Genomic DNA, 27500 nt, shown 5'->3' with positions numbered 1-27500 from the left:
ACAGTCACCACTGTCTACCCCCCCCACAACACCATTCAGTAACAGACTTGGGCTGTGTTAACTACTGTCACCACTGTCTACCCCCCCCACAACACCATTCAGTAACAGACTTGGGCTGTGTTAACTACAGTCACCACTGTCTACCCCCCCCACAACACCATTCAGTAACAGACTTGGGCTGTGTTAACTACAGTCACCACTGTCTACCCCCCCACAACACCATTCAGTAACAGACTTGGGCTGTGTTAACTACTGTCTCCATTGTCTACCCCCCCCCCCCCCCACAACACCATTCAGTAACAGACTTGGGCTGTGTTAACTACTGTCTCCATTGTCTACCCCCCCCCCCCCCCCCACAACACCATTCAGTAAGAGACTTGGGCTGTGTTAACTACTGTCTCCATTGTCTACCCCCCCCCCCCCACAACACCATTCAGTAACAGACTTGGGCTGTGTTAACTACGGTCACCACTGTCTACCCCCCCACAACACCATTCAGTAACAGACTTGGGCTGTGTTAACTACGGTCACCACTGTCTACCCCCCCCACAACACCATTCAGTAACAGACTTGGGCTGTGTTAACTACGGTCACCACTGTCTACCCCCCCCACAACACCATTCAGTAACAGACTTGGGCTGTGTTAACTACGGTCACCACTGTCTACCCCCCCACAACACCATTCAGTAACAGACTTGGGCTGTGTTAACTACTGTCTCCACTGTCTATCCCCCCACAACACCATTCAGTAACAGACTTGGGCTGTGTTAACTACTGTCACCACTGTCTACCCCCCCACAACACCATTCAGTAAGAGACTTGGGCTGTGTTAACTACTGTCACCACTGTCTACCCCCCCACAACACCATTCAGTAACAGACTTGGGCTGTGTTAACTACTGTCACCACTGTCTACCCCCCCACAACACCATTCAGTAACAGACTTGGGCTGTGTTAACTACTGTCACCACTGTCTACCCCCCCACAACACCATTCAGTAAGAGACTTGGGCTGTGTTAACTACTGTCACCATTGTCTACCCCCCCACAACACCATTCAGTAACAGACTTGGGCTGTGTTAACTACTGTCACCACTGTCTACCCCCCCACAACACCATTCAGTAACAGACTTGGGCTGTGTTAACTACGGTCTCCACTGTCTATCCCCCCACAACACCATTCAGTAACAGACTTGGGCTGTGTTAACTACGGTCACCACTGTCTACCCCCCCACAACACCATTCAGTAACAGACTTGGGCTGTGTTAACTACTGTCACCACTGTCTACCCCCCCACAACACCATTCAGTAAGAGACTTGGGCTGTGTTAACTACGGTCACCACTGTCTACCCCCCCACAACACCATTCAGTAAGAGACTTGGGCTGTGTTAACTACTGTCACCACTGTCTACCCCCCCCACAACACCATTCAGTAACAGACTTGGGCTGTGTTAACTACTGTCACCACTGTCTACCCCCCCCCACAACACCATTCAGTAAGAGACTTGGGCTGTGTTAACTACTGTCACCACTGTCTACCCCCCCACAACACCATTCAGTAAGAGACTTGGGCTGTGTTAACTACTGTCTCCACTGTCTACCCCCCCCACAACACCATTCAGTAACAGACTTGGGCTGTGTTAACTACTGTCTCCATTGTCTACCCCCCCCCCCCCCCCCCCCACAACACCATTCAGTAAGAGACTTGGGCTGTGTTAACTACAGTCACCACTGTCTACCCCCCCACAACACCATTCAGTAAGAGACTTGGGCTGTGTTAACTACTGTCACCACTGTCTACCCCCCCACAACACCATTCAGTAAGAGACTTGGGCTGTGTTAACTACTGTCTCCATTGTCTACCCCCCCACAACACCATTCAGTAACAGACTTGGGCTGTGTTAACTACTGTCACCACTGTCTACCCCCCCACAACACCATTCAGTAAGAGACTTGGGCTGTGTTAACTACTGTCACCACTGTCTACCCCCCCACAACACCATTCAGTAACAGACTTGGGCTGTGTTAACTACTGTCACCACTGTCTACCCCCCCACAACACCATTCAGTAACAGACTTGGGCTGTGTTAACTACTGTCACCACTGTCTACCCCCCCACAACACCATTCAGTAACAGACTTGGGCTGTATTAACTACTGTCACCACTGTCTACCCCCCCACAACACCATTCAGTAACAGACTTGGGCTGTGTTAACTACTGTCTCCACTGTCTACCCCCCCACAACACCATTCAGTAACAGACTTAGGCTGTGTTAACTACTGTCACCACTGTCTACCCCCCCCCCACCCACCACACCATTCCCTTACCATGACAGCACTTCAGGTTCTTTACAGAGTGGCTGCCAGAGTACCTGCTGCTCTATCTGTGTCTGAGGACAGTGAGGGACGTTTAGGTTAGCTGCTGGTTCTGAGGACAGTGAGGGACGTTTAGGACTGCTGCTGTGTCTGAGGACAGTGAGGGACGTTTAGGTTAGCTGCTGTGTCTGAGGACAGTGAGGGACGTTTAGGTTAGCTGCTGTGTCTGAGGACAGTGAGGGACGTTTAGGTTAGCTGCTGTGTCTGAGGACAGTGAGAGACACCTCTAAAACTGAGATGCAGTGTCTTAGACCTCTGAACCAGGGTCTGTAGTGACTCCTCTAGCACTGAGAGGCAGTGTCTTAGACCGCTGAACCAGGGTCTGTAGTGACTCCTCTAACACTGAGATGCAGTGTCTTAGACCACTGAACCAGGGTCTGTAGTGACACCTCTAACACTGAGATGCAGTGTCTTAGACCTCTGAACCGGGGTCTGTAGTGACTCCTCTAACACTGAGATGCAGTGTCTTAGACCACTGAACCAGGGTCTGTAGTGACTCCTCTAACACTGAGATGCAGTGTCTTAGACCACTGAACCAGGGTCTGTAGTGACACCTCTAACACTGAGATGCCTTAGACCACTGAACCAGGGTCAGTAGTGACTCCTCTAACACTGAGATGCAGTGTCTTAGACCACTGAACCAGGGTCTGTAGTGACACCTCTAACACTGATATGCCTTAGACCACTGAACCAGGGTCAGTAGTGACTCCTCTAACACTGAGATGCAGTGTCTTAGACCACTGAACCAGGGTCTGTAGTGACTCCTCTAACACTGAGATGCCTTAGACCACTGAACCAGGGTCAGTAGTGACTCCTCTAACACTGAGATGCAGTGTCTTAGACCACTGAACCAGGGTCTGTAGTGACTCCTCTAACACTGAGATGCCTTAGACCACTGAACCAGGGTCTGTAGTGACACCTCTAACACTGAGATGCCTTAGACCACTGAACCAGGGTCTGTAGTGACACCTCTAACACTGAGATGCCTTAGACCTCTGAACCAGGGTCTGTAGTGACACCTCTAACACTGAGATGCAGTGTCTTAGACCTCTGAACCAGGGTCTGTAGTGACACCTCTAACACTGAGATGCAGTGTCTTAGACCTCTGAACCAGGGTCTGTAGTGACACCTCTAACACTGAGATGCAGTGTCTTAGACCGCTGAACCAGGGTCTGTAGTGACACCTCTAACACTGAGATGCAGTGTCTTAGACCTCTGAACCAGGGTCTGTAGTGACACCTCTAACACTGAGATGCAGTGTCTTAGACCGCTGAACCAGGGTATGTAGTGACACCTCTAACACTGAGATGCAGTGTCTTAGACCGCTGAACCAGGGTCTGTAGTGACACCTCTAACACTGAGATGCAGTGTCTTAGACCTCTGAACCAGGGTCTGTAGTGACACCTCTAGCACTGAGATGCAGTGCCTTAGACCACTGAACCAGGGTCAGTAGTGACTCCTCTAACACTGAGATGTAGTGTCTTAGACCACTGAACCAGGGTCAGTAGTGACTCCTCTAACACTGAGATGCAGTGTCTTAGACCGCTGAACCAGGGTGTCTGTAGTGACTCCTCTAACACTGAGATGCAGTGTCTTAGACCACTGAACCAGGGTCAGTAGTGACTCCTCTAACACTGAGATGCAGTGTCTTAGACCACTGAACCAGGGTGTCTGTAGTGACTTGCTCTAACACTGAGATGCAGTGTCTTACACCACTGAACCAGGGTCAGTAGTGACTCCTCTAACACTGAGATGCAGTGTCTTAGACCACTGAACCAGGGTGTCTGTAGTGACTTGCTCTAACACTGAGATGCAGTTTTTTAAACCGCTGTGCCACTCGAGAGTAGATTATGCTGTTACCCTTCCTGCTGCTGTGTCTGTGGTCTGAGGACAGTGAGGGACACTTAGCCACTGTTAGGCTGTCTGTTTGAGGCTGAGTCTGAGGACAGTGAGGGACATGTAGCCACTGTTAGGCTGTCTGTGTGAGGCTGAGTCTGAGGACAGTGAGGGACATTTAGCCACTGTTAGGCTGTCTGTGTGAGGCTGAGTCTGAGGACAGTGAGGGACATTTAGCCACTGTTAGGCTGTCTGTGTGAGGCTGAGGCTGAGGACAGTGAGGGACATTTAGCCACTGTTAGGCTGTCTGTGTGAGGCTGAGTCTGAGGACAGTGAGGGACATTTAGCCACTGTTAGGCTGTCTGTGTGAGGCCGAGGCTGAGGACAGTGAGGGACATTTAGCCACTGTTAGGCTGTCTGTGTGAGGCTGAGTCTGAGGACAGTGAGGGACATTTAGCCACTGTTAGGCTGTCTGTGTGAGGCTGAGGCTGAGGACAGTTAGGGACATTTAGCCACTGTTAGGCTCTCTGTGTGAGGCTGAGGCTGAGGATGCCTTCCCTGAGGATCTCCTCCCCTTCCTCCTCACCTCTCTACCCCTCCTCCTCACCTCTCTACCCCTCCTCCTCTCCCTCCCCTCCCCTTCCTTTACCTCTATACCCCTCCTCCCCTCCTCCTCACCTCTCTACCCCTCCTCCTCACCTCTCTACCCCTCCTCCTCACCTCTCTACCCCTCCTCCTCACCTCTCTACCCCTCCTCCTCTCCCTCCCCTCCCCTTCCTTTACCGCTATACCCCTCCTCCCCTCCTCCTCACCTCTCTTCCCCTCCTCCTCTCCTCTCTACCCCTCCTCCTCACCTCTCTACCCCTCCTCCTCACCTCTCTACCCCTCCTCCTCACCTCTCTACCCCTCCTCCTCACCTCTCTACCCCTCCTCCTCACCTCTCTACCCCTCCTCCTCTCCCTCCCCTTCCTTTACCTCTCTACCCTTCCTACTCACCTCTCTACCCCTCCTCCTTTCCCTTTCCCTCCCCCTTCCTATACCTCTCTACCCTTCCTCCTCACCTCTCTACCCCTCCTCCTCTCCCTTTCCCTCCCCCTTCCTATACCTCTCTACCCCTCCTCCTCTCCCTCTCCCTCCCCCTTCCTATACCTCTCTACCCTTCCTCCTCACCTCTCTACCCCTCCTCCTCTCCCTCTCCCTCCTCCTTCTTATATCTCTTTACCCTTCCTCCTCCTCTCCCTCCCCCTTCCTATACCTCGCTACCCTTCCTCCTCACCTCTCTACCCCTCCTCCTCTCCCTCCCCTTATTTTACCTCTCTACCCTTCCTCCTCACCTCTCTACCCCTCCTCCTCTCCCTCTCCCTCCCCCTTCCTATACCTCTCTACCCTTCCTCCTCACCTCTCTACCCCTCCTCCTCTCCCTCTCCCCCCCCCTTCCTTTATCTCTCTACCCTTCCTCCTCACCTCTCTACCACTCCTCCTCTCCCTCCCCTTCCTTTACATCTCTACCCTTCCTCCTCACCTCTCTACCACTCCTCCTCTCCCTCCCCTTCCTTTACCTCTCTACCCTCCCTCCTCACCTCTCTACCCCTCCTCCCTCCCCCTTCCTATACCTCTCTACCCTTCGTCCTCACCTCTCTACCCCTCCTTTTCTCGCTCCCCCCTCCTCATCTCCCTCCTCTTCCTCCTCATCTCTCTACCCCTCCTCCTCTCGCTCCCCCTCTCCTCATCTCCCTCCCCTTCATCCTCATCTCTCTCGTTGTTAATACGAGCCAGTTGGTCACATCTAGATAACTACCTAGCAAGATGATGAAGAAACCATCAAATTCACTCTCCATAATCCCATACTGCCAGTGCCAGCCCATACAGCCCAAACAGTTGCCAGCCCATAGCTATCGAGCGAGCTAAGGACACTGCACTAACATCTGTAGCTACCACAGGCAACTGTTTAATGGAAACTAGCTAATCCATTGTGATGTCATTATAATGTCAACACTAGCTACAGTGGTTAGCTAGCTTGGAGGAAGTATTTGGTGTTGTGTGCATTGGGTCGGTGCACTTAGCTAGCTACCATCCCATAGCCTACATTGCATATGAAGTGTGACAAGCTCATCCATGGATGTACTGAGAAAACAACCTCTTTTTACTTTTCTTTTGTGTTGACTTCGGGCTCTCTGATTGGCTCAAAGTCAAGTTGTTGGACACTGACGAGTATTACAATTCTACCAAGTAGAAACGGAAGGTTCGTCGCTACCGGATCCGCACGCAGCAGGTACCGCTTTTGTTCTAGCAAGAGAAGGAACAGCCTTCCACTGTGATGAGTACCTGTCAGCAGTCTATCGGCAGTGAGATTATCTGTGTGTTTCATGCTTCAAGGCCGGAGAGAAAGAGATTCCTTGGCTGTTTTTTCCTCTGCTGCTGCTGTTACTGGCATACACATAAATACACATAATTAACCCTGATGTTAAGGGATGTCAAATACTAGATGCCCACTAGATTCTTGTAAGAAATCCCACTATGCCCTCAGACAAACGATCAAACAGATTGAGTCCTACTAGATTGAGTCCTACTACACCGGCTCTGATGCGCGTCGGATGTGGCAGGGCTTGGAAACTATTACGAACTCCAAAGGGAAACCCAGCCGAGAGCTGCCCAGTGACGCGAGCCTACCAGACGAGCTAAATGCCTTTTATGCTCGCTTCGAGGCAAGCAACATGCATGAGAGCACCAGCTGTTCCGGAAGACTGTGTCACGCTCTCCGTAGCCGATGTGAGCATGACCTTGAAACAGGTCAACATTCACAAGGCCGCGGGGCCAGACGGATTGCCAGGATGTGTACTCAAAGCATGTGCGGACAAACTGTCAAGTGTCTTCACTGATATTATCAACCTCTCCCTGACCTAGTCTGTAATACCTACATGGATGGTAACCTGGTAACAAGGAAGCGAAGGTAACCTGCCTAAATGATTACCGCCCCGTAGCACGTCGGTAGCCATGAAGTGCTTTGAAAGGCTGGTCATGGCTCACATCAACAACATCATCCTGGATACCCTAGACCCACTCCAATTTGCATACCGCCCCAACAGATCCACAAATGACGCAATCTCAATTACACTCCACACTGCCCTTTCCCACCTGGACAAAAGGAACACCTATGTGAGAATGCTATTCATTGACTACAGCTCAGCGTTCAACACCATAGTGCCCATAAAGCTCATCACTAAGCTAAGGACTCTGGGACTAAACACCTCCCTCTGCAACTGGATCCTGGACTTCCTGACGGGCCCCCCCCCAGGTGTTAAGGGTAGGTAACAACACATCTGCCACGCTGATCCTAAACACGGGGGGCCTCTCAGGGGTGGGTGCTTAGTTCCCTCATGTACTCCCTGTTCACCCACGACTGCGTGTCCAAACACGACTCCAACACCATCATTAAGTTTGCTGATGACACAACAGTGGTAGGCCTGATCACTGACAACAATGAGACAAGCCTATAGGGAGGAGGTCAGAGACATTGCAGTGTGGTGCCATGACAACAACCTCTCCCTCAATGTGAGCAAGACAAAGGAGTTGATCGTGGACTATAGGAAAAGGAGGGCTGACCAGGCCCCTATTGACATTGATGGGCTGGAGTGGAGCGGATCCCTATAGCTTTCTCAGAGATAGCTAGGCCCCTCCCTTTAATGCTCTCAGAGATAGCTAGGCCCCTCCCTTTAATGCTCTCAGAGATAGCTAGTCCCCTCCCTTTAATGCTCTCAGAGATAGCTAGTCCCCTCCCTTTAATGCTCTCAGAGATAGCTAGGCCCCTCCCTTTAGCACTCTCAGAGATTGCTAGGCCCCTCCCTTTAATGCTCTCAGAGATAGCTAGGCCCTTCCCTTTAGCACTCTCAGAGATAGCTAGGCCCCTCCCTTTAATGCTCTCAGAGATAGCTAGGCCCTTCCCTTTAGCACTCTCAGAGATAGCTAGGCCCCTCCCTTTAATGCTCTCAGAGATAGCTAGGCCCCTCCCTTTAACACCCTTAGAGATAGCTAGGCCCCTCCCTTTAATGCTCTCAGAGATAGCTAGGCCCCTCCCTTTAGCACGCTCAGAAATAGCTAGCTCTCTCTGAATAGGCCTATTTCTGACTGTTAATCAGTCACCACAAGTTGGCCTCCGCCCAGTACCCTGCCCTGAACCTTAGTCACTGTTACTAGCCAGCTACCACCCAGTACCCTGCCCTGAACCTTAGTCACTGTTACTAGCCAGCTACCACCCAGTACTCTACCATGAACCTTAGTCACTGTTACTAGCCTCCTACCACCCTGTACTCTACCCTGAACCTTACTCACTGTTTCTAGCCAGCTACCACCCGATACCCTGCCCTGAACCTTAGTCATTGTTTCTAGCCAGCTACCACCCGGTACTCTACCCTGAACCTTAGTCGCTGTTACTAGCCGGCTACCACCCAGTACTCTACCCTGAACCTTAGTCACTGTTACTAGCCGGTTACCACCCAGTACTCTACCCTTAACCTTAGTCACTGTTACTAGCCGGCTACCACCCAGTACTCTACCCTGAACCTTAGTCACTGTTACTAGCCGGCTACCACCCAGTACTCTACCCTGAACCTTAGTCACTGTTACTAGCCGGCTACCACCCAGTACTCTACCCTGAACCTTAGTCACTGTTACTAGCCGGCTACCACCCAGTACTCTACCCTGAACCTTAGTCACTGTTACTAGCCGGCTACCACCCAGTACTCTACCCTGAACCTTAGTCACTGTTACTAGCCTCCTACCACCCGGTACTCTACCCTGAACCTTAGTCACTGTTACTAGCCGGCTACCACCCAGTACTGTACCCCGGATGCCCTATGTACATACCCGTAATTTCCAGACTATAAGCCGCTTCTTTATTCCCACACTTTGAACCTCGCGGTTTATACAATGACGCGGCTAATTTATGGATTTTTCCCGCTTTAACAAGATTCATGCCGCCAAAAAACTGAGCACCGTCACATAATGTGACGTAAATCGAGCGCGCTCAAACTTCCCATCATTCTGATTACGGTAGTCATTTTGTCACCCTCATCATGGCAAAGACACGGAGAAATGCATATGATGCAGCTTTCAGGTTGAAGGCGATCGATCTGGCTGTTGGAAAAGGAAAGAGAGCTGCTGCACGGGAGCTTGGCCTTAATGAGTCGATTATAAGACGTTGGAAACAGCAGCGTGAGGAACTGACTCAGTGCAAAAAGACAACAAAAGCTTTCAGAGGGAAGAAAAGCAGATGGCCCAAAGTATTTGCAGCCACTCGACATCAGTGTAAATCGTGCATTTAAGGTGGCGCTCTGTGTTCAGTGGGAGGCTTGGATGACAAGTGGGGAGAAATCCTTCACTAAAACGGGCCGCATGCGAAGAGCATCTTATGGTCAAGTCTGCCAGTGGGTCCTGACAGCGTGGAGCATTGTCAAAAAATCCACTATCATCAACGGGTTTGGAACGGCTGGACTGCTGCGTGTTGAAGGGGGCAGCATGAGCTCAGCGGGGTATTTGCCTCCGGATGAAAGTGACGAGAGCGACAATGAAAACGATCCAACATCGGATGAAGCAATTCTGAGGCTATTCAACTCCGACACCGAAGGAGATGACTTCAGTGGTTTCAGTGCACAGGAGGAGTCTTGGTAGGCTACTGTTTAATTTTTGTTACAACGCCGTGTTTCCTTTAAAGGCTGTGTAAAGTTCATTTGTTTCAATGTACCGGTAGGCACCTGCGGCTTATAGACACGTGCGGCTTATTTATGTACAAAATACATATTTTTAAAATAATTCAGTGGGTGCGGTTTATATTCAGGTGTGCTTAATAGTCCAGCAATTACGGTACAGTAGCTACGGTAGTCGTTGAACACTGGTCACTTTAATGTTTACATAATGTTTTACCTACTTCATATGTATATACTGTATTCTAGTCAAGACTCATCCTGTATAACTGCTGCTGTACACACCTTCTCTATTAATTTACTGTCGATACTGTCTATACACACCATCCCAATTAACTACTGTCTATATACACCAGCCTATATAACTACTGTCTATATACACCATCCTATATAACTACTGTCTATACACACCATCCCAATTAACTACTGTCTATAGACACCATCCTAATTAACTACTGTCTAAATACACCATCCTGTATAACTACTGTCTATACCTTCTATACACACCATCCTACTTAACTACTGTCTATACACACCATCTTAATTAACTTCTGTCTATACACACCATCCTAATTAACTACTGTCTATACACACCATCCTAATTAACTACTGTCTATACACACCATCCCAATTAACTACTGTCTATAGACACCATCCTAATTAACTACTGTCTAAATACACCATCCTGTATAACTACTGTCTATACCTTCTATACACACCATCCTACTTAACTACTGTCTATACACACCATCTTAATTAACTTCTGTCTATACACACCATCCTAATTAACTACTGTCTATAGACACCATCCTAATTAACTACTGTCTAAATACACCATCCTGTATAACTACTGTCTATACCTTCTATACACACCATCCTACTTAACTACTGTCTATACACACCATCTTAATTAACTTCTGTCTATACACACCATCCTAATTAACTACTGTCTATACACACCATCCTAATTAACTACTGTCTATACACACCATCCCAATTAACTACTGTCTATAGACACCATCCTAATTAACTACTGTCTAAATACACCATCCTGTATAACTACTGTCTATACCTTCTATACACACCATCCTACTTAACTACTGTCTATACACACCATCTTAATTAACTTCTGTCTATACACACCATCCTAATTAACTACTGTCTATAGACACCATCCTAATTAACTACTGTCTAAATACACCATCCTGTATAACTACTGTCTATACCTTCTATACACACCATCCTACTTAACTACTGTCTATACACACCATCTTAATTAACTTCTGTCTATACACACCATCCTAATTAACTACTGTCTATACACACCATCCTATATAACTACTGTCTATACACACCATCCTTTATAACTACTGTCTATACACACCATCCTATATAACTACTGTCTATACACACTATCCTATATAACTACTGTCTATACTGTCTATACACACCATCCTAATTAACTACTGTCTATACACACCATCCTATATAACTACTGTCTATACTGTCTATACACACCATCCTATATAACTACTGTCTATACACACCATCCTAATTAACTACTGTCTATACACACTATCCTATATAACTACTGTCTATACACACTATCCTATATAACTACTGTCTATACTCACCATGCTATTATATCTACTGTCTATACACACCATCCTATATAACTACTGTCTATACACACCATCTTATATAACTACTGTCTATACACACCACCCTATATAACTACTGTCTATACTGTCTATACACACCATCCTATATAACTACTGTCTATACACACCATCCTATATAACTACTGTCTATACACACTATCCTATATAACTACTGTCTATACTGTCTATACACACCATCCTATATAACTACTGTCTATACTGTCTATACACACCATCCTATATAACTACTGTCTATACACACCATCCTATATAACTACTGTCTATACACACCATCCTATATAACTACTGTCTATACACACCATCCTATATAACTACTGTCTATACACACCATCCTATATAACTACTGTCTATATACACCATCCTATATAACTACTGTCTATACTGTCTATACACACCATCCTATATAACTACTGTCTATACACACTATCCTATATAACTACTGTCTATACTGTCTATACACACCATCCTATATAACTACTGTCTATACTGTCTATACACACCATCCTATATAACTACTGTCTATACACACCATCCTATATAACTACTGTCTATACACACCATCCTATATAACTACTGTCTATACACACCATCCTATATAACTACTGTCTATACACACCATCCTATATAACTACTGTCTATACACACCATCCTATATAACTACTGTCTATACACACCATCCTATATAACTACTGTCTATACACACCATCCTATATAACTACTGTCTATATACACCATCCTATATAACTACTGTCTATACTGTCTATACACACCATACTATATAACTACTGTCTATACTGTCTATACACACCATCCTATATAACTACTGTCTATACTGTCTATACACACCATACTATATAACTACTGTCTATACTGTCTATACACACCATACTATATAACTACTGTCTATACTGTCTATATACACCATCCTATATAACTACTGTCTATACACACCATCCTATATAACTACTGTCTATACACACCATCCTTTATTTATATATTTATATTCTGGACTCTGACGTTGCTTGTTGTGATATTTCTTAACTTCTTTATTTTTACTTCAGGATTATGTGTGTATTGTTTTGTATTGTTAGGTATTATCACTGCACTGTTGGAAGGTAGAAACACAAGCATTTCACTGCCACCTGAGATAACATCTGCAGATCGGTGTACGAGCACCAATAAACTTTGATTTGAGAGAATTGGCTCCTAAATGTTTTCAAGACGTGGAGAAAAGAGGAATAGATCGAGGAAGATGCTGCCACTCTAACTGGAGAGAGTATTAGTTTAGGACTAACCAAGGAAGATGGGTGATGGGTCGTTGGTCTGCTGCCATCATGGCCTAATGAAGGGGAGCCATCCCCTGCCATGCCAGCCATGCCAGTCTCCCCCAGCTGCCCCCTGCCATGCCAGTCATGCCAGTCTCCCCCAGCTGCCCCCTGCCATGCCAGCCACGCTGATGTGGCTGAGTGTCTCTTTGTGTCTCTATCGGTCGGTTATCTCGTCTCGCTTCAAAGGCCTTTCTTGTCTTGCTATTTATTCTCTCTTGAACACTTGTTGTTGCTGCTGTGCTAGAATTTATACCCCGAACCTGAATGAACTATAATTGGATAAATACCATGTCCTGTTTTCTGGGGGTCCTGGGTCCTCCTCTGTTCCTCACCCTCTGTTTCCTTTCCTCATCTCCTCACCCTCTGTTTCCTTTCCTGTTCTCATCACCTGTCTGTTTCCTTTCCTCATCTCCTCACCCTCTGTTTCCTTTCCTCATCTCCTCACCCTCTGTTTCCTTTCCTTTTCTCATCACCCCTCTGTTTCCTTTCCTTTTCTCATCATCCCTCTGTTTCCTTTCCTTTTCTCATCACCTGTCTGTTTCCTTTCCTTTTCTCACCCCCTGTCTGTTTCCTTTCCTTTTCTCATCACCTGCCTGTTTCCTTTCCTTTTCTCATCACCTGTCTGTTTCCTTTCCTTTTCTCATCACCCCTCTGTTTCCTTTCCTTTTCTCATCACCTCTCTGTTTCCTTTCCTTTTCTCATCACGCCTCTGTTTCCTTTCCTGTTCTCATCATCCCTCTGTTTCCTTTCCTGTTCTCATCATCCCTCTGTTTCCTTTCCTTTTCTCATCACCCCTCTGTTTCCTTTCCTGTTCTCATCACCACTCTGTTTCCTTTCCTTTTCTCATCACCTGTCTGTTTCGTTTCCTTTTCTCATCACCTGTCTGTTTCCTTTCCTTTTCTCATCACCTGTCTGTTTCCTTTCCTTTTCTCATCACCCCTCTGTTTCCTTTCCTTTTCTCATCACCCTCTGTTTCCTTTCCTTTTCTCATCACCCCTCTGTTTCCTTTCCTGTTCTCATCACCTGTCTGTTTCCTTTCCTGTTCTCATCATCCCTCCTCTCCTCATCTCATCATCCCTCTCCTCCTTTCCTGTTCTCATCATCCCGCTGTTTCCTTTCCTGTTCTCATCATCCCTCCTCTCCTCATCTCATCACCTGTCTGTTGTGTTTGCAGCTGTTCTGGGAGAAGCGGTTGAAAGGCCTGAGTGCGTCAGACATAACAGAAGAGGTCCTCAGGAGCATGGAGCTTCCCAAGGGTTTAACAAGTAGGAGCCCTGCCTGTCGTCTCTCTGATTATGTCTCTGATGTTAATAATAGGCAGTTGTATATAATCATATTATCTTACAATTAGAAATGGTGTTTGATCTGTTATTAGTTATCTCTAATCAAATACACTGTCCTGTGAGATGGAGAACATGGAAGTAAAAACAATGAGGTATGTGAGTCTGTCTGACCAGAAGGGGTTGATGGGACTATGGTTATGTTCCTGACCGTGTTCCTGTGGCCGTGTTGTCCTCTACCAGGTTTGGGTCCAGACACGTCAGACGAGACACTCCTATCGGCTATCTCCAGCGCCCTCCACATGAGCTCCTCCCCCATCACGGGCCAGACGACCTCGGCTGCAGAGAAGAACCCGGCTATCTGGCTCAACACGTCGCAGCCCCTGTGTAAGGCCTTCATAGTCACCGATCAGGACATCCGGTAAGGCGTGTCTCTGTGTGTCTGTTTGTGTCACCGAACCAGGATACACCGTAAAATGTGAGTGTGAGAGAGACTGACTGACTCTCTCTCACACACACACACACACACACACACACACACACACACACACACACACACACACACACACACACACACACACACACACACACACACACAGCAGGTAGATGTGATGTATGTCAAGTACTTCCTTCCCAGGCAGTACTATTTCCCAGGTAGTACTGTTTCCCAGGCAGTACTATTTCCCAGGTAGTACTATTTCCCAGGCAGTACTATTTCCCAGGCAGTACTATTTCCCAGGTAGTACTATTTCCCAGGCAGTACTATTTCCCAGGCAGTACTATTTCCCAGGCAGTACTATTTCCCAGGCAGTACTATTTCCCAGGCAGTACTATTTCCCAGGCAGTACTATTACCAGGCAGTACTATTTCCCAGGCAGTACTATTTCCCAGGCAGTACTATTTCCCAGGTAGTACTATTTCCCAGGTAGTACTATTTCCCATTTCTACTATGGACCAGTATTGCTATGTTTCTCACCATGTGTCCATACATAACTGTGTACTAGAGGTCTTCATGTGTCCAGAAAGTTGGACCGGTTCCAAAATGACCCAAACAGACCCGAGGACCGTCAGACCCGTTCTGAAATGACCCAAACAGACCCGAGGACCGTCAGACCCATTCTGAAATGTCCCAAACAGACCCGAGGACCGTCAGACCCGTTCTGAAATGACCCAAACAGACCCGAAGAGCGTCAGACCTGTTCTGAAATGAACCAAACAGACCCGAGGACCGTCAGACTCGTTCTGAAATTAACCAAACAGACCCGAGGACCGTCAGACCCATTCTGAAATGACCCAAACAGACCCGAGGACCGTCAGACGCGTTCTGAAATGACCCAAACAGACACAAGGACCGTGGTCTCTCTGCTGTTTCCTGAGGTCCACCATCAGCTCCTTGGTTGACGTTGATGTTGAGGGAAGGTTATTTTCCTGCCACCACTCCTCCAGGACCCTCACCTCCTCCTCCAGGGCCCTCACCTCCTCCTCCAGGGCCCTCACCTCCTCCTCCAGGGCCCTCATCTCCTCCTCCAGGGCCCTCACCTCCTCCTCCAGGACCCTCACCTCCTCCTCCAGGGCCCTCTCGTCATTGTTGGTAATCCGGCCTACTACTCTTGTGTCGTCTGCAAACTTGATGATTGGGTTGGAAGCGTGCATGTCCACGCCGTCATGGTTGAACATGGTGCACAAGAGAGGGCTGAGAACGCACCCTTGTGGGGCCCCTGTGTTGAGGATCAGCGAAGTGGAGGTGTTGTTTCCTACCTTCACTACCTGGGGGGCGGCCCGTCAGGAAGTCCAGGACCCAGTTGCAGAGGGAGGGTTTCAGACCCAGGGCCCCGAGCTTAATGGACTTGGAGAGTACTATGGTGTTGAATGTTGAGCTGTAGTCAATGTAAGTATTGTAAGTATGTCATAATGTAAGAAATAACACACAAAAAAAGAAAATACTGCAACCTTTAGGAGCTAGAGGCAGAGGAAGCAGAGTTGTCATGTCTGTCGGTGCCATCTTGCTCAAGTCATTGTTTGTAGGGAAAATACAAACATTATATATTGTGGTATTAAATTACATCACAATATATAACAAGTATAAAAACTGACCCATCACGCAGTACAAAAAAAGGGCTCGCAATTTCAACCAATCGCTGCACATTTACCACATAATAGGGTTCAATCAAGCCACATGTCAACAAACTTCCATTGCCAACACAAATGTGGACAAAAATCATTTTGTCATGCAAAATGTAAGAATTCCAGGAGCATAACGAAGCATTTTTGCCACACTAAAACCAAGCATTTTTGGTGCGCAAATTTCACAAACAATCCCCACAAAATCCTGGAGGGACTGGTTGACCTGCAGTGAGCTGTGATATTGTCGTGTAGCTAATCAAAATACGTGTCTGTTTGCTATCTAACTAAGGTAGCTATCTGAGTTAGCTAGATAAGTTAGCTAGTTAGCTAGATAAGTTAGCTAGTTAGCTATCTAAGTTAGCTAGTTAGCTATCTTAGTTAGCTATCTAAGTTAGCTAGTTAGCTATCTAAGTTAGCTAGCTCAACAACTAACATTACCGGTAGCCATATCTTTGACAAAATATTTACAATCTGAGATCTTTTGTAACTTGTTAGCAAACACGTGTAACATCAGCAACTGTATGTAATTTTACTAGCTAGCTTTGCAATATAATAATGAGGGTTGACATTGGTATGACCGTGGATTCATTTCAATCTCACTAAATTATTGGCATGACGCAAGATATAGGATTCCAAACAGATGTAAACAACAACAAGTTAGCTAGCTATGTTAAACTTTACAAACGCTGAGCACAAACAATAATACATAAATTTACTGTTGTAAATCTCTAAAACTGAAGCTGGTGTTACTATAACAAATATTTGCCTAAGCATGCCGGATAGACATGGTTGTAACTAGATACTGTCTACCTACCTAGGCACATTGGTACAGTCTGGTCAAAGTGCAAAGGTTGAAGGTTATGCCATATTTCTTTCTATTAGGCTAGATATTGTTGTACATGTAATCTATGTGCGCCCTCCAACCCTGTTCCTGGAGTGCTACCGTCCTGTAGGTTTTCACTCCAACCCTGTTCCTGGAGTGCTACCGTCCTGTAGGTTTTCACTCCAACCCTGTTCCTGGAGAGCTACTGTCCTGTAGGTTTTCACTCCAACCCTGTTCCTGGAGAGCTACTGTCCTGTAGGTTTTCACTCCAACCCTGTTCCTGGAGAGCTACTGTCCTGTAGGTTTTCACTCTAACCCTGTTCCTAGAGAGATACCATCCTGTAGGTTTTCACTCCAACCCTGTTCCTTTGAGAGCTACTGTCCTGTAGGTTTTCACTCCAACCCTGTTCCTGGAGAGCTACTGTCCTGTAGGTTTTCACTCTAACCCTGTTCCTAGAGAGATACCATCCTGTAGGTTTTCACTCCAACCCTGTTCCTGGAGAGCTACTGTCCTGTAGGTTTTCACTCTAACCCTGTTCCTAGAGAGATACCATCCTGTAGGTTTTCACTCCAACCCTGTTCCTGGAGAGCTACTGTCCTGTTGGTTTTCACTCACAGAACATGGTTGGAGACCCCTATTCTATTGTATATGGTCTTATGCTGAGCCGCAATGGCTATGTTTACACAGGCAGCCCAATTCTGATCCTTTTTTCACCAATTGGTTTTAATCACATCAGATCTTTTTCAGAACCGATCTGATTGGTTAAAAGACCAATAAGTGAAAAATAAGAATAATGTGCTGCCTGTGTAAACACAGGTATAGTCCTTTATCCAGCTTCAGGACACTGGTAATGGTGTTCAGCATGGTGGCCTGGGGAAGCCAAGACTCGTTGTGCTTATGGCGATGGGCTTGTCCTGTCTGTGGTGAACAGCCAGCTTGATAAGACTCTGCCGAAAGTGGTGTAGGGCTTCTTTACCCACCTACTGTTTGCTGGTACTGCACATCTCCTGGAAAGACATGGTTGAAGGTGTTAGCATCTTACACTTTTTGTGGAAGGGGTCGGTAGGGAAATATGCCTTTGTTGGTAAAGGTGTCAACAGAATGGGACCGGCTAGCGTATTGTTTAGGGACAATGAGGGGACATGGCCCCTCAATCGCTCTCATAAACCACAATACATTTTACTGACTAAGCACAACCATACCCCCCCCCAAACCTCGTCCTCATCTCAAAGTACTGTCTGTAAACCTCCCCCAGCCCATTGACTGACAGATCATTGTTATCAATAGTAGAAGGGGATGTTTGTAGACATATTGCTAGCCAGTTGAAACTGTCTAAGAACCAACTAATAGGTGATTTTAAACGTATTCATAACACAAACAGAGTGAGTTAGCTATTTCGACAATTCTCTTTTTATAAAATAAATAAAATAAATAAATACATTTATTTCGACAATTCTCATTTTATAAAATAAATAAATACATTTATTTCGACAATTCTAATTTTATAAAATAAATAAAATAAATAAATAAAGTGGGTAGAAGAGATGAGAGATGCCAAATCAGAATAACATTAGCTAGTTTACGTTGGCTAACATCAGTCAAAGATGGAATGAACCAACATGTTCACTCTGCTGAAGGTAGCTAACGTTACCAGCCTAGCAGTGACTACCATGGCAGAAGCTACATTGTTTGACAGTGTGTATACCAAGCGATAGCTCTATATGATTTAACTGATGTCTTTCAGAGTTAAATATTGGACTGTAAAGTTAGCTTGCTAGCTTTTAACCTCTCCAGGGTATGTGGGACGCGCATCCCACCTGGCCAACATCCAGTGAGATTGCAGAGCGCCAAATTCAAATGCAGAAATACTCATTATAGCATTTCAGAAATACTCATTATAAAAATTCAGAAATACTCATTATAAAAATTCAGAAATACTCATTATAAAAATTCAGAAAATATACAACTATTTTACAAATCATTATTTTAACAGTTTTGGAAACTTTAGAGTGTTTTTCTATCTAAATCTACTAATTGAATATCCTATCTTCTGGGCCTGAGTAGAAGGCAGTTTAATTTCCAAATGCTGCCCCCTACCAAAGAGAAGTTATCTACCCAGCTAGTCCAGCTAAGCTAGTTACCTCTAAATGAGAGGGGCAACACAATAGAAAAAAAGAAAGTCTGAGGTGTATGTAAACTTCCGACTTCAACTGTACATTATATAGGTCTGCACGTCAGTTTAGACACCAGTTTTGCACATCAGCGCTAAACTAGACATCTTTAATCTAATAGAGGCCGATTCCGATGTGCTTGCCGGTTTCTATACCCTAGTAGATGTGTTCTGACTGATGCTGTTCAGAGAGAGAGAAGAGAGAGGAGGGAGAGAGGGAGAGAGGGAGAGAGGGAGAGAGGGAGAGAGAGAGAGAGAGAGAGAGAGAGACTCCATTCATTTCCTCTGGCATCATCTGTAGGGGCCTGACAGGCAGTCATATCTGCTGGAACTATGAAGCACCATGCAGTATAAAGCCTTTTCCAATGCGTCCCAAATGGCAGCCTACTCGTTACAGAGTGCACCACTCCCTCAGTGTTAATTTGCTAAATTGTAATTACTATGGCCTATTTATTGCCTTACCTCCTCATGTCATTTACACACACTGTATATAGACTTTCTTTTTTTTCTACTGTATTATTGACTGTATGTTTTGTTTTATTCCATGTGTAACTCTGGTGTTGTTGTTTGTGTCGCACTGCTTTGCTTTATCTTGGCCACGTCGCAGTTGTAAATGAGAACTTGTTCTCAAGTAGCTTACCTGGTTAAATAAAGGTGAAATTAAAATATGCTGTTGAGAACTCTTGAGAGTGCAGTCTTCAGTTCAGCCTCTAGATGGCAGTGTATACACATGCATGGCACAACTGACAACCGAACCATCTGAAGTGTGTGTGTGTGTGTGTGTGTCATCCTCTCTCTCTCCTCTGCCTGTCCCAGTGCATTCAGGCTTATCGACTGGGAAACGCATTAAAGCTCAGATGACAAGCTCTCTCTGGGTTATAAGAGGAGTGTAACGGATCACTTCTTCTTTTCTCCTCCCTCATCCCTCTTGTCACCACATAGAACGACAAACCACACAGCATCCCACAGAACAAGACTGTGACATCACCACATAGAACGACAAACCACACAGCATCCCACAGAACAAGACTGTGACATCACCACATAGAACGACAAACCACACAGCATCCCACAGAACAAGACTGTGACATCACCACATAGAACGACAAACCACACAGCATCCCACAGAACAAGACTGTGACATCACCACATAGAACGACAAACCACACAGCATCCCACAGAACAAGACTGTGACATCACCACATAGAACGACAAACGACACAGCATCCCACAGAACAAGACTGTGACATCACCACATAGAACGACAAACCACACAGCATCCCACAGAACAAGACTGTGACATCACCACATAGAACGACAAACGACACAGCATCCCACAGAACAAGACTGTGACATCACCACATAGAACGACAAACGACACAGCATCCCACAGAACAAGACTGTGACATCACCACATAGAACGACAAACGACACAGCATCCCACAGAACAAGACTGTGACATCACCACATAGAACGACAAACCACACAGCATCCCACAGAACAAGACTGTGACATCACCACATAGAACGACAAACCACACAGCATCCCACAGAACAAGACTGTGACATCACCACATAGAACGACAAACCACACAGCATCCCACAGAACAAGACTGTGACATCACCACATAGAACGACAAACCACACAGCATCCCACAGAACAAGACTGTGACATCACCACATAGAACGACAAACCACACAGCATCCCACAGAACAAGACTGTGACATCACCACATAGAACGACAAACCACACAGCATCCCACAGAACAAGACTGTGACATCACCACATAGAACGACAAACCACACAGCATCCCACAGAACAAGACTGTGACATCACCACATAGAACGACAAACGACACAGCATCCCACAGAACAAGACTGTGACATCACCACATAGAACGACAAACGACACAGCATCCCACAGAACAAGACTGTGACATCACCACATAGAACGACAAACCACACAGCATCCCACAGAACAAGACTGTGACATCACCACATAGAACGACAAACCACACAGCATCCCACAGAACAAGACTGTGACATCACCACATAGAACGACAAACGACACAGCATCCCACAGAACAAGACTGTGACATCACCACATAGAACGACAAACGACACAGCATCCCACAGAACAAGACTGTGACATCACCACATAGAACGACAAACGACACAGCATCCCACAGAACAAGACTGTGACATCACCACATAGAACGACAAACCACACAGCATCCCACAGAACAAGACTGTGACATCACCACATAGAACGACAAACCACACAGCATCCCACAGAACAAGACTGTGACATCACCACATAGAACGACAAACGACACAGCATCCCACAGAACAAGACTGTGACATCTCCACATAGAACGACAAACCACACAGCATCCTACAGAACAAGACTGTGACATCACCACATAGAACGACAAACCACACAGCATCCCACAGAACAAGACTGTGACATCACCACATAGAACGACAAACCACACAGCATCCCACAGAACAAGACTGTGACATCACCACATAGAACGACAAACCACACAGCATCCCACAGAACAAGACTGTGACATCACCACATAGAACGACAAACGACACAGCATCCCACAGAACAAGACTGTGACATCACCACATAGAACGACAAACCACACAGCATCCCACAGAACAAGACTGTGACATCACCACATAGAACGACAAACCACACAGCATCCCACAGAACAAGACTGTGACATCACCACATAGAACGACAAACGACACAGCATCCCACAGAACAAGACTGTGACATCACCACATAGAACGACAAACCACACAGCATCCTACAGAACAAGACTGTGACATCACCACATAGAACGACAAACCACACAGCATCCCACAGAACAAGACTGTGACATCACCACATAGAACGACAAACCACACAGCATCCCACAGAACAAGACTGTGACATCACCACATAGAACGACAAACCACACAGCATCCCACAGAACAAGACTGTGACATCACCACATAGAACGACAAACGACACAGCATCCCACAGAACAAGACTGTGACATCACCACATAGAACGACAAACCACACAGCATCCTACAGAACAAGACTGTGACATCACCACATAGAACGACAAACCACACAGCATCCCACAGAACAAGACTGTGACATCACCACATAGAACGACAAACCACACAGCATCCCACAGAACAAGACTGTGACATCACCACATAGAACGACAAACCACACAGCATCCCACAGAACAAGACTGTGACATCACCACATAGAATGACAAACCACACAGCATCCCACAGAACAAGACTGTGACATCACCACATAGAACGACAAACCACACAGCATCCCACAGAACAAGACTGTGACATCACCACATAGAACGACAAACGACACAGCATCCCACAGAACAAGACTGTGACATCACCACATAGAACGACAAACGACACAGCATCCCACAGAACAAGACTGTGACATCACCACATAGAACGACAAACGACACAGCATCCCACAGAACAAGACTGTGACATCACCACATAGAACGACAAACCACACAGCATCCCACAGAACAAGACTGTGACATCACCACATAGAACGACAAACCACACAGCATCCCACAGAACAAGACTGTGACATCACCACATAGAACGACAAACCACACAGCATCCCACAGAACAAGACTGTGACATCACCACATAGAACGACAAACCACACAGCATCCCACAGAACAAGACTGTGACATCACCACATAGAACGACAAACCACACAGCATCCCACAGAACAAGACTGTGACATCACCACATAGAATGACAAACCACACAGCATCCCACAGAACAAGACTGTGACATCACCACATAGAACGACAAACCACACAGCATCCCACAGAACAAGACTGTGACATCACCACATAGAACGACAAACGACACAGCATCCCACAGAACAAGACTGTGACATCACCACATAGAACGACAAACGACACAGCATCCCACAGAACAAGACTGTGACATCACCACATAGAACGACAAACCACACAGCATCCCACAGAACAAGACTGTGACATCACCACATAGAACGACAAACCACACAGCATCCCACAGAACAAGACTGTGACATCACCACATAGAACGACAAACCACACAGCATCCCACAGAACAAGACTGTGACATCACCACATAGAATGACAAACCACACAGCATCCCACAGAACAAGACTGTGACATCACCACATAGAACGACAAACCACACAGCATCCCACAGAACAAGACTGTGACATCACCACATAGAACGACAAACCACACAGCATCCCACAGAACAAGACTGTGACATCACCACATAGAACGACAAACCACACAGCATCCCACAGAACAAGACTGTGACATCACCACATAGAACGACAAACCACACAGCATCCCACAGAACAAGACTGTGACATCACCACATAGAACGACAAACCACACAGCATCCCACAGAACAAGACTGTGACATCACCACATAGAACGACAAACCACACAGCATCCCACAGAACAAGACTGTGACATCACCACATAGAACGACAAACCACACAGCATCCCGCAGAACAAGACTGTGACATCACCACATAGAACGACAAACGACACAGCATCCCACAGAACAAGACTGTGACATCACCACATAGAACGACAAACCACACAGCATCCCACAGAACAAGACTGTGACATCACCACATAGAATGACAAACCACACAGCATCCCACAGAACAAGACTGTGACATCACCACATAGAACGACAAACCACACAGCATCCCACAGAACAAGACTGTGACATCACCACATAGAACGACAAACCACACAGCATCCCACAGAACAAGACTGTGACATCACCACATAGAACGACAAACGACACAGCATCCCACAGAACAAGACTGTGACATCACCACATAGAACGACAAACGACACAGCATCCCACAGAACAAGACTGTGACATCACCACATAGAACGACAAAACGACACAGCATCCCACAGAACAAGACTGTGACATCACCACATAGAACGACAAAACGACACAGCATCCCACAGAACAAGACTGTGACATCACCACATAGAACGACAAACGACACAGCATCCCACAGAACAAGACTGTGACATCACCACATAGAACGACAAAACGACACAGCATCCCACAGAACAAGACTGTGACATCACCACATAGAACGACAAAACGACACAGCATCCCACAGAACAAGACTGTGACATCACCACATACATTCCATCTTTCGCTGTGAGGAGAAATAGGATTTGATTCACTCCCCTGCGTTCTAATCCAGTAAAATTAACATAATCCCATTATTAGATCTGCTTGATCTCGTTTCGTTATCTGATAATAAAAAAACAATAGCAGCAGAAGATTTGTTTTGTAGTGACCATTGTTTGTTGGGGTACTGCTATCTGAGGGTGGAGAGGACATGCAGGCACACAGCAGTCATACATCCCTAACCCAGTCCTCTCTGTTCATCTCTAACCCAGTCCTCGCTCTGAGTGTTCATCCCTAACCCAGTCCTCGCTCTGTGTGTTCATCCCTAACCCAGTCCTCTCTGTTCATCTCTAACCCAGTCCTCGCTCTGTGTGTTCATCCCTAACCCAGTCCTCGCTCTGTGTGTTCATCCCTAACCCAGTCCTCTCTGTTCATCTCTAACCCAGTCCTCGCTCTGTGTGTTCATCCCTAACCCAGTCCTCTCTTTTCATCTCTAACCCAGTCCTCGCTCTGTGTGTTACCCAGTCCTCGCTCTGTGTGTTCATCCCTAACCCAGTCCTCGCTCTGTGTGTTGATCTTTAACCCAGTCCTCGCTCTGTGTGTTCATCCCTAACCCAGTCCTCGCTCTGTGTGTTCATCTCTAACCCAGTCCTCGCTCTGTGTGTTCATCTCTAACCCAGTCCTCGCTCTGTGTGTTCATCTCTAACCCAGTCCTCGCTCTGTGTGTTCATCCCTAACCCAGTCCTCGCTCTGTGTGTTCATCCCTAACCCAGTCCTCGCTCTGTGTGTTCATCCCTAACCCAGTCCTCGCTCTGTGTGTTCATCCCTAACCCAGTCCTCGCTCTGTGTGTTCATCTCTAACCCAGTCCTCGCTCTGTGTGTTCATCTCTAACCCAGTCCTCGCTCTGTGTGTTCATCCCTAACCCAGTCCTCGCTCTGTGTGTTCATCCCTAACCCAGTCCTCACTCTGTGTGTTCATCCCTAACCCAGTCCTCGCTCTGTGTGTTCATCCCTAACCCAGTCGTCGCTCTGTGTGTTCATCCCTAACCCAGTCCTCTCTTTTCATCTCTAACCCAGTCCTCGCTCTGTGTGTTCATCTCTAACCCAGTCCTCGCTCTGTGTGTTCATCTCTAACCCAGTCCTCGCTCTGTGTGTTCATCCCTAACCCAGTCCTCGCTCTGTGTGTTCATCCCTAACCCAGTCCTCGCTCTGTGTGTTCATCCCTAACCCAGTCCTCGCTCTGTGTGTTCATCCCTAACCCAGTCCTCGCTCTGTGTTCATCCCTAACCCAGTCCTCGCTCTGTGTGTTCATCCCTAACCCAGTCCTCGCTCTGTGTGTTCATCCCTAACCCAGTCCTCGCTCTGTGTGTTCATCCCTAACCCAGTCCTCGCTCTGTGTGTTCATCCCTAACCCAGTCCTCGCTCTGTGTGTTCATCCCTAACCCAGTCCTCGCTCTGTGTGTTCATCTCTAACCCAGTCCTCGCTCTGTGTGTTCATCCCTAACCCAGTCCTCGCTCTGTGTGTTCATCTCTAACCCAGTCCTCTCTCTGTGTGTTCATCCCTAACCCAGTCCTCTCTGTGTGTTCATCCCTAACCCAGTCCTCTCTGTGTGTTCATCCCTAACCCAGTCCTCTTTCTGTTCATCCCTAACCCAGTCCTCTCTGTGTGTTCATCTCTTACCCAGTCCTCTCTCTGTTCATCCCTGACCCAGTCCTCCCTCTGTGTGTTCATCCCTAACCCAGTCCTCTCTGTGTGTTCATCCCTTAACAAGTCCTCTCTCTGTTCATCCCTAACCCAGTCCTCTCTGTGTGTTCATCTCTAACCCAGTCCTCTCTCTGTTCATCCCTAACCAAGTCCTCTCTCTGTTCATCCCTGACCCAGTCCTCTCTCTGTTCATCCCTGACCCAGTCCTCTCTCTGTTCATCCCTGACCCAGTCCTCTCTCTGTTCATCTCTAACCCAGTCCTCTCTCCGTTCATCCCTGACCCAGTCCTCCCTCTGTGTGTTCATCCCTAACCCAGTCCTCTCTCTTTTCATCCCTGACCCAGTCCTCCCTCTGTGTGTTCAACTCTAACCCAGTCCTCTCTCTTTTCATCCCTAACCCAGTCCTCTCTGTGTGTTCATCCCTAACCCAGTCCTCTCTCTGTTCATCCCTGACCCAGTCCTCCCTCTTTGTGTTCACCCCTAACCCAGTCCTCTCTCTGTTCATCCCTGACCCAGTCCTCCCTCTGTGTGTTCATCCCTAACCCAGTCTTCTCTCTGTTCATCCCTAACCCAGTCCTCCCTCTGTGTGTTCATCCCTAACCCAGTCCTCTCTCTGTTCATCCCTAACCCAGTCCTCTCTGTGTGTTCATCCCTAACCCAGTCCTCTCTCTGTTCATCCCTAACCGAGTCCTCTCTGTGTGTTCATCTCTAACCCAGTCCTCTCTCTGTTCATCCCTAACCCAGTCCTCTCTCTGTTCATCTCTAACCCAGTCCTCGCTCTGTGTGTTCATCCCTAACCCAGTCCTCTCTCTGTTCATCCCTAACCCAGTCCTCTCTCTGTTCATCCCTAACCCAGTCCTCTCTCTGTTCATCCCTAACCGAGTCCTCTCTGTGTGTTCATCTCTAACCCAGTCCTCTCGCTGTTCATCCCTAACCCAGTCCTCTCTCTGTTCATCTCTAACCCAGTCCTCGCTCTGTGTGTTCATCCCTAACCCAGTCCTCTCTCTGTGTGTTCATCCCTAACCCAGTCCTCTCTCTGTTCATCCCTAACCCAGTCCTCGCTCTGTGTGTTCATCCCTAACCCAGTCCTCTCTCTGTGTGTTCATCCCTAACCCAGTCCTCTCTCTGTTCATCCCTAACCCAGTCCTCGCTATGTGTGTTCATCTCTAACCCAGTCCTCTCTGTGTGTTCATCCTAAACACAGTCCTCTCTCTGTTCATCCCTAACCCAGTTCTCTCTGTGTGTTCACAG

The 27500-nt window shown here is 47.0% G+C and overlaps 1 protein-coding gene across 1 annotated transcript in view; it reads left to right on the top strand.

The window, feature by feature from the left end:
• Positions 1-27500, top strand: part of LOC110522836 (methyl-CpG-binding domain protein 2) — a 123459-nt gene that overhangs the window by 52272 nt on the left and 43687 nt on the right. The window contains exons 4-5 of the mRNA XM_036976655.2: positions 14095-14185; positions 14444-14621. Coding sequence (XP_036832550.1) covers positions 14095-14185; positions 14444-14621 — 269 coding nt within the window. The remainder of the gene's footprint in view (positions 1-14094; positions 14186-14443; positions 14622-27500) is intronic.

Source organism: Oncorhynchus mykiss, chromosome 5 (genome assembly GCF_057628025.1).
Source record: "Oncorhynchus mykiss isolate SJ-2025 chromosome 5, ASM5762802v1, whole genome shotgun sequence".
In the NCBI taxonomy this organism is placed as follows: Eukaryota; Metazoa; Chordata; class Actinopteri; order Salmoniformes; family Salmonidae; genus Oncorhynchus; species Oncorhynchus mykiss.
Note: the sequence above shows the minus strand (reverse complement) of the source record. Positions and strands in the feature narration are given on the sequence as shown.